We start from the raw sequence: 8303 nt of genomic DNA, 5'->3' as shown, positions 1-8303 counted from the left end.
GGTCTGCAGCTGTCTCAGCCCGGAGTGGGTGCTCAGGCTGGGGGTCGTTCACCAGCGCTAGTAGCTGGCTTCGGTTTTCAGCACTCATTACTGGAGACGGACCTGCCCCTGTTCATCGCTGCTCGGGTGGCAGCTCTTTGTTTTAGGTGTGCTCTCGGTGGTTTGAACGGGTACTCTGCGGGAAAGCTGGTTTCCATTCTGAGGGCCCCTTGTCATAGGGAGGGCTGTCAGGAACAATAAGCCCTTGCCAGCAAATTAGCCTCATCAACCTGGATGTTCCAGAAGTTTTTCCATTTGTGGGTTTCTTCAAGCTCCACCAGCCTCCTGCTGGCCGCCATGTTGGATCTGGTGCTGCTCTGCTCTGTCTCTCTTGAGCAAACGCAGCTGCCCGACAGAAACTTTAAACAAAACAAAATGAAACAAAAACCTACCTCATGGACTGTTGTAAAGATTCAAGTTTAAAATGGCTATTAATTCTGGATACAATTCCAAGCACTTGATAAAAGGCATTATGTTATCTATTTATAATCTAATGTTTATGTGTAAACTAGGTAAGTTATAGGTACAGAATGTTAGGTAACTCTGCTTCTTTGACATTATTTCTGTTATTTCATCTTGTCCAGGCCCTCCCTGATCTTTCTGTTGAGAGAGACCAGCTCTGTGAGTGAGACCCGATCTTCCTGTTGCCTAATCGTGGAATCTTTTTGGCCACTCCCATTATTTTCTAGTTCACCCTTTGCGTTTTGTCTTTAATCTAAGCCCATCAGTTCGGTTCTGTTTCCTGGCCCAGCCAGTGATGTGGTGGAGGCGGCGGCTGGATCCCACATGGCCAGCTGTGCAGTTCGAGTCCACCTTGCAGCTGGAGAGGCACACGGGACGCATTTGTGCATGCCCAAAATCTCAGGAGGAGAAGGGATTGCGGCGTGACTGTCCCCCCGAGAAGGTGCTTTCTCGCTTTCCCATTCTCTGTGCCTCTCTCTGATGAACGCACATATCCTATAGCAAGTTAGTAAAAAAGAAAAAAGTGCTGTTTTCTAAATTACCCAAGCCCTGACTCAACAGTGCTCTTTAGACCTTGGAAATATAAATTCTTTGAATGCTTGCCTGAACCCTGAGCATCAGACATTCTGACACTCCCTCCTTAGCTCTTGTCACCTCTGTGCCCTGGTGTCAGTTTGCTACCTGTGTAGCTTTTTTATTTTTGAGGTTTTTGTCTTAAGGTGTGTGCACTCACCAGAGAGAGAGAGTCAAAGATTGTGAGAGGGAAAGTGAGCAATTTTTTTTAAAAAAAGAGTTATTTATTTAATTCATTCATTGTTTACTGTAGGGCACATGCACTCACCAGGGAGAGCGAGGGAAGGTGAAAAGACAAGCTGCCAGGTCCAGGACTCGAACTGCAGTCAGCCATGTGGGAGTACAGAGCCACCTGCTGGCCCTTATTATCACTTTTTAAAAATTTATTTATTTATTCATTTATTTATTTTAATTTGACCAGGGAGAGACACACAGGATTGGAGAGTGAGAAAGCAAGCCACCAGGTCCTAAACTCAAACCGTGTCCACCGCCTCAACCACCATGCCTCCTGCTGGCCCCCTTATTATTAAAGGTTTATTCGGTTATTTCTTTTATGAGGGAGGGAGAGAGAAAGAGGCGAGTACCCTCCAGAGGTCTGGAGACTACAGTCCAGCCCAGCTTCCACCCGCTCAGGTCACAGGTGCACACGCACACACCCCAGAGGCACAGAGAGACTTCAGACGTGAAGCTGGGATCTTCCCCAGTGGGTTCAGCATCACAGAGCTGTGCAGTGCTTCTGTGCCCCGTCTGGCCCTCACCTGCTTTTCTGGGCTCCCTGGCTTCTAGATTCCTAACACCGGGCCAGCCCCTGGCTACGGGGTAATGCGCTGCGAACAGAGCCCCGGCCACTGTTTAAATCCCCAGCCCGGTCACCCTGAAACAGTGGCATGCCCAGGAGTGCCCAAGATCCAAAAGGCTAGAAGCCTGGAGGGTGGGATCATGGCATGCCTGGACCCTGTGGGAGTCCTCGTCCCTCCACCCTCTCTTATTCTCATGTGCACACGCTCTAACACGAACAAAGAAAAACTTTTATAAGGATGCCCACATCTAGTGTCCAGCCCCAAACCATACTCGTCTCTCCTGATCTGTACTTCAGTTGTTTCCCGGGCACGTCTCCCTAGATGCTCTGTAGACATTGTCTTGGTCAAGACAGGCTGGGCTATGCCGGGGTTAGAAAAAACCCTCCGTGGCTTACAAAGATGTGTTTCTTATTCCCATTACACACTCGCTGTGTCTCTGCTGCAGCTGTGGCCCTCCTGTCCTCCCTTTGGAGCTCGGCCGGCAGAGGCATCTGTCTGGATCGTGGCCAGTCATTGTGGCAGAGGGGAGAGAAGATACACGACAGGCCACGTGCTGGCTCTTAGGGCTTCTGCCCAGACCTGATGCATTTCAGGTTGCATTTCATCAGTCAAAGCAAGTCACGTGGCCACTCCTGAGATAGCTGGGGGGATGTCTAATCCTCCATCTGGGAGGGGCAGGGGAGACACAGGCTCCTACTGAAAGTTCTAGCCAAACACGTCTATACCTCTACTTACTGTTTTAACCCCACCCAAAACCTGTTTCTCGCCCGTTTTTAAAAATTCTCTTTCTTAGCATTGCTGTGTATTAAGTCAGCCAACGTGGAAGCTTCAGAGTTGTCTTTAAATTCTCCTCCTTCCTTGTGCTTCCAGTCGATCCAATCATCTTAGTTTTCTGCTCTAAAATCTCTCTCATCTCCGCTGTCCCTCTCGTGTGTCCCTGTTGTCTGAGGCGGAACCCCAGCTCTGCGGGAGACCCCTGGCAGTCTCCCGGGCCCCATCCCTCCTTCACAAGGGTGCCTCCGCCCTGCTGTCAGGGCTGGGTTTTTAAAACACAGGGCTTACTGTGCTACTCCACTGCCCCAAATACCTAAGTAGTTCCTGTTGCTCACTGAAAGCTTTTCTGTGGTGGTCAGTATTTTCCCGAGGTTTCCTCTTTCATCATGACATCACACAGCGTCCATTTCCCAAACCGCACGTCCACTGTGCATTCTTTTTCTTTTTTTTTCCTTTTCTTTCTTTTTAAATTTGCCAACCAGCATGTGTGCACTCCGGGGAGAAAGTGAGAGAGAAACTGAGAAAGCACCCGCCCCCCAGTGGAGAACGGTCACCCTGCAATGCCTTCTCCATTTTTTCTCTCCTTTCAGGATCTTGGGCATGCACACACACATGCCCAGCATGTGTTTCAAGCCACCGGATCCAGGACTTGAACCTTACAGTAGGCCATGTGGGATCCAGCCACCTTAACCACCACACCCTGGCTAATCCACTGTGCGTGCTTACTCCTAGGCTGTTTGCACCAATCCTTAACAGAAGTAAGGGGGAAAGCAGGGTTATTTATGTGAGTGAATAAAGGCTCCGAGAAGTCATACAGTGAAAGGGCCTTTTTTATTTTTATTTTTAATTTGCCAGAGGTGCATGTGCTTGTCAGAGAGAGACAGAGGGAGAGAGCACCTCCCATTTGGCACAGTCTTGCCCCAATCCCTTCTTTACCCTTCTGTCCTGTTGGGATTTGTGGCACGCATGCACAAAGACCCAGCATATTTCTCAAGCTCCAGGTCCTAGACACAAACCACACAGTTGGCCGCATGCGATCTGCCTGCCGGAGCCACTAGGCCATTGGACGGCACGAGAGTCTCCGTAACATTGGTCTAACCTGGTGTTTCTTGAATTTATTGGAACATAAAATACGTGAACAGATCTTGCAAAACGAATATTCTTTTAAAAAGAAAATAGATTTCTCCCTCTCTGTTTCTCTCTGGTGAGCACATGTACCCTCTGGCAAATTGAAAAAAAAAAAACAAAACTTTTTTGCTATATGCTTCTCACAGCCTTTAGTCATGTATAGTTTTGGGTTTTTGGTTTTGGTTGTTTTTTTTGTTTTGTTTTGTTTTTTTGTTTTTGCCCCAGGGCACGTGCCTTCCACTGGAGAGTGCATGCACTCACTGAGACAGAGGAAAAGTATTTCCATCCACTCTCCTCCATTCCCCTCTTGGGATTTTGGGGACACACAAACACACACACACACACACACGCTTGACACGCGGGAGGTGTTTCAAGCCACCAGGTCCAGGACTCAAAACCATGGTCGGCCATGTGAAAATCCAGCACCTTAACCACCACACCATCTGCTGGCCCCAGCACTAATATTCTTAAAGAACACACTTTGTGAGGAAAAATACTACAACCCTTATAACTCAATTACATTTCCTCTTGTCCAGCTAGGGATCCAAGTTTACATATGAATTTAAAAGAAGGAGAATTTCTCTACCCAAAGAATTATACATGCATTGTTATATAATCTTCAACTGAAGTTACCAATAATTAGATTGGGACCCAAATAAACTGTCATCAAGTTTGTGCTTATGGCGGCCAGCAGGTGGTGTGGTGGTTAAGGTGTTGGATTCTCACATTGCAGATGGTGCAATGGTTATGTCACTGGATTCCCATGTAGTCAACTGGTTTGAGTCCTGGACCCAGCAGCTTAAAACTCATACTGAGCACGTGTGCATGCATGCCCAAAATCCAGAGAGGAGAATGAAAGGAGGAGGGAATGTGATATGGCCATTCCCCTGGGGGGGCTCTCTGTCTCTCTCTCTGTCTGGCAAGCACATGCACCCTAGAGCAAAAATCTCTCTAAAAAAACAAAATTAAAAAAGAGAAAATCACTATGAATCAATAGATACATACATTTTTTTTTTTTTGAGAGGCTTTTGCTATAGGGCGCGTGCACTCGCCAGAAAAACAGCAACAGAGACAGAAAGTGAGAAATCACCCCTCAGGGGGGATGGCCATGCCGCAGTCCCTTTTCCTCCATTCTCCTCTTGGGATCTTGGGCATACATGCACACATGCCCGGCATGAGTTTAAGCCACTGGGGCCAGGACTTGAACCGCCATTGACTACACGGGTATCCAGCAACATAGCCATTATGCCAACTGCTAGTCCATACATAAATATTTTTGAAAATGTGTTTATATCTAAATTGATTTCTTCATTTTAAACCCTTTACATACAGCAGATGAGGATGACCAATTTGTAAGATTTAGTTCCTTTCCTTGTAAACACATTTCCGGGCTTCCCCTCTCTGCTTTCCTATAAGTTTGATTTGAGAGTTTTGGCTATAGAAGACCATTAGAATTTGTGTTGTGTGTGTGTGCCAGAAGAGGTACACTCACCAGGGAGAAAGAAGACACCCTGCAATGGAGCAGGGTCATGCCTCAGTTCTTTTCCTCCATTTCTCCGTCTCTTCTGGATTTTGGGCACCCAGGCACACATATTGACCATGTTTTCGAGCCACCAGGCTGAGATTCGAACCAGTCAACCATGAGGGATCTGGCTCCCTATGCGCCGTGCTTAATCATTTATTTCGAAGTATTTTATTTAATTGTATTTATCATTATGTTTAACTTTGTTACAGAGCACACGCACCTACCAGAGAGAGACAGAGAAAGAGATGGAGTGGGAAAGTGAGAACACAAGCCACCAGGTCTGGGACTCAAACCGCAGTCAGCCATGTGGTAGTCCAGAGCCTTAACCACCATGCCACCCACTGGCCCAGTGATGTCTTTTATTGATCCCATAAAGTATTCATTTCACTGAACTTGGTAAACCGGTTCAAAGATTCCTTCATCTTTTACTGAAAGTTGTGGAGATTTTCTTTTACTCCAATTAAGGAATAAAACAGATTTTTTTCCTCAGGAAGCTTATCCACGTTAACTGTTCATTTTTCCCTCTCTGCAAACATACCAACGTGTCACGTGTAAATAGGTGACAATATGCGGTCTGAAGCAGTGAAATCATTCTTTCTGTGCATTTTTCTTTAGAGGCCTTGGAATATATTTGTTTGAGAAAATACTTTAGGATGATGTGGTTGGTACAAGAGAAAGCCATGGGGAATTCAACATCTTGAATTAAAGTGGTTTTCAAAACTTGACTGAAGAGCAGTTTACTAGGTCAGCCCGTGGTGTGGTGGTTAAGGTGGCTAGATCCCTTGGGGCCAGCAGGTGGCATGGTGGTTGAGGGCGCTGGACTCTCACACGGCCAACCGCGGTCAAAGTCCTGGACCTGGTGGCTTGCTTTCTCACTTTCTCTCTCTCTCTCACTCTGTCCCGCTATGATCAAATTAAAATAAGTAGATAAATAAGTAAAGTGGAAGAATTCTTTTAAAAAATGATGATTGGGACCATTTATCCAGCAATTCAGATTAGTTTTTTTAAAAAAAGATGGCTGGATCCCACATGGCCATCTGCATGGTGCAGTCCAGCCCTGACGGCTTGAGAAACACACCAGGCATGTGTAAATAGATGGCTGGATCCCACATGGCCAGCTGCATGGTTGAGTCCAGCCCTGGCGGCTTGAGAAACACACCAGGCATGTGTCTGTGTGTGCCCAAAATCCCAAAAGGAGGGAGAAATGGAGAAGGGACTGTGGCATGCCCACCCCTCATGGGCGTGCTTTCTCACTCTCTCTCATTGTGTGGTGAGCACATGGACCCTCTGGCAACATTTTTTTAAAAGGGGATGGAGGGGCAGTTTACGAGTCCAGCCCTGGCGGCTTGAGAAACACACCAGGCATGTGTCTGTGTGTGCCCAAAATCCCAAAAGGAGGGAGAAATGGAGAAGGGACTGTGGCATGCCCACCCCTCATGGGCGTGCTTTCTCACTCTCTCTCATTGTGTGGTGAGCACATGGACCCTCTGGCAACATTTTTTTAAAAGGGGATGGAGGGGCAGTTTACCAAGGTGTTACCAACTAAAATTCAGAACACAGTGTGGTATTTTGATAACTAACTCCACTTGTTTTGGTAGGTGGGGAAAAGTGGAAATGTCCCAGCAGGCACTACGGTGGACAGCACCATCACGCATCCCTCTGAGTTCGACTTTTACCTCTGTAGTCACGCAGGAATTCAGGTAATTTAGAAGCTAGTCCAGATCTTTGACTCGATAGGGAAACACTTGCAAATTCAGCAACTAGCTTGAATAGACTCATGATTCAACACCGCGCTTCACTTGGTTAATGCTCGGGTCCTAGAACGGTTGTCTTTTTGCCTAGGTATCGACTGGCAGGTGTGCTAGGCAGAAATACTTTTGAGTTTAGGGAGCAGGTTTCAATTCTCTCCTCTCAGATAGTCAACCCTTTTCAGGCATCCGTTAAAGATAAAATTCTCTCTCCAGGGAACCAGCCGTCCTTCGCATTACCAGGTCTTATGGGATGACAACTGCTTCACTGCAGACGAGCTCCAGCTGCTGACGTACCAGCTGTGCCACACCTACGTCAGGTGCACTCGCTCCGTCTCCATCCCAGCCCCTGCGTACTACGCCCGCCTGGTAGCCTTCAGGGCAAGGTACCATCTGGTGGATAAGGACCATGACAGGCAAGTTCCTTAGGCAGGATAAAGACCTCTTTCTATCTTAATGCATGTTTAAAAGATGAGCTACACAGAAAAAAATTGTATTAAACCTTATTCATTCATTTATTTAGAGAGAGAGAGAGAGAGAAAAGGAAAGCGAGAAAGCAAGCCACCAGGTCTGGTTCATGAACTGCATTCGGCCATGTAGGAGTCCGGTGCCCTCAACCACCATGCCACCTGCTGTCCCCTCAGAAAACTTTTTAAAAAAGGGAACTGCAGATGGCATAATGGTTTTGTTGCTGAACTCCCGCATGGCCGACAGCAATTTGAGTCCCAGATCTGGTGGCTTGAAACACACCAGGCATGTGTATGTGCATGGTCAAAATTCCAAGAGGACAATGGAGGAGAAGAGATCGTGTTGTGGCCATCATCCCACTCCTCCGCCGATGGGGGGTGATTTCTTGCTTTTTCCGTCTCTGTCTCTCTGGCAAGTGCACGCACCCTATGGCAAAAATATCTTTAACAAAAGAAAAGAAAAAGAAAAAGAAAACTTTATAAAAGATTTAAACTTCATGGGGCTGGCAGGTGGTGTGGTGGTTAAGGCGCTGAACTCTTACAGGGCCACCCACACAGGGTTCAAGTCCCAGACTCAGCAGCTTGAAAATCATACTGGCGTGTTTGTGTATATGCCCAAAATCCAAGAGGAGAATGGAGGAGAAGGGATTGTGGCATGGCCATTCCCTCAGGAGGTGATTTCTCACTTTCTGTCTCTCTGTCTCTGTCCACTGAGTGCATGTACCCTATGGGGTGGGGGGGAGAACTAAACTAAAAAAAAAAAACAAAAAAAAGAAAGAAATAAAAC

At 47.0% G+C, this 8303-nt stretch overlaps 1 protein-coding gene across 2 annotated transcripts in view; it reads left to right on the top strand.

Annotated features, from left to right (window-relative positions):
- LOC102485565 (argonaute RISC component 4) overlaps positions 1–8303 on the top strand; it is a 46520-nt gene that overhangs the window by 29729 nt on the left and 8488 nt on the right. The window contains exons 15-16 of one of the 2 annotated variants that reach the window (XM_006148686.2): positions 6900–7001; positions 7266–7465. In XM_006148686.2, coding sequence (XP_006148748.1) covers positions 6900–7001; positions 7266–7465 — 302 coding nt within the window. Of the gene's footprint in view, positions 1–6899; positions 7002–7265; positions 7494–8303 lie in introns of those variants that run through there. The other variant, XM_027771942.1, reaches the window with a different exon arrangement.

The sequence above is a fragment of the Tupaia chinensis genome, unplaced genomic scaffold (assembly GCF_000334495.1).
Source record: "Tupaia chinensis unplaced genomic scaffold, TupChi_1.0 Scaffold000239_1, whole genome shotgun sequence".
Lineage (NCBI taxonomy): Eukaryota > Metazoa > Chordata > Mammalia > Scandentia > Tupaiidae > Tupaia > Tupaia belangeri.
Note: the sequence above shows the minus strand (reverse complement) of the source record. Positions and strands in the feature narration are given on the sequence as shown.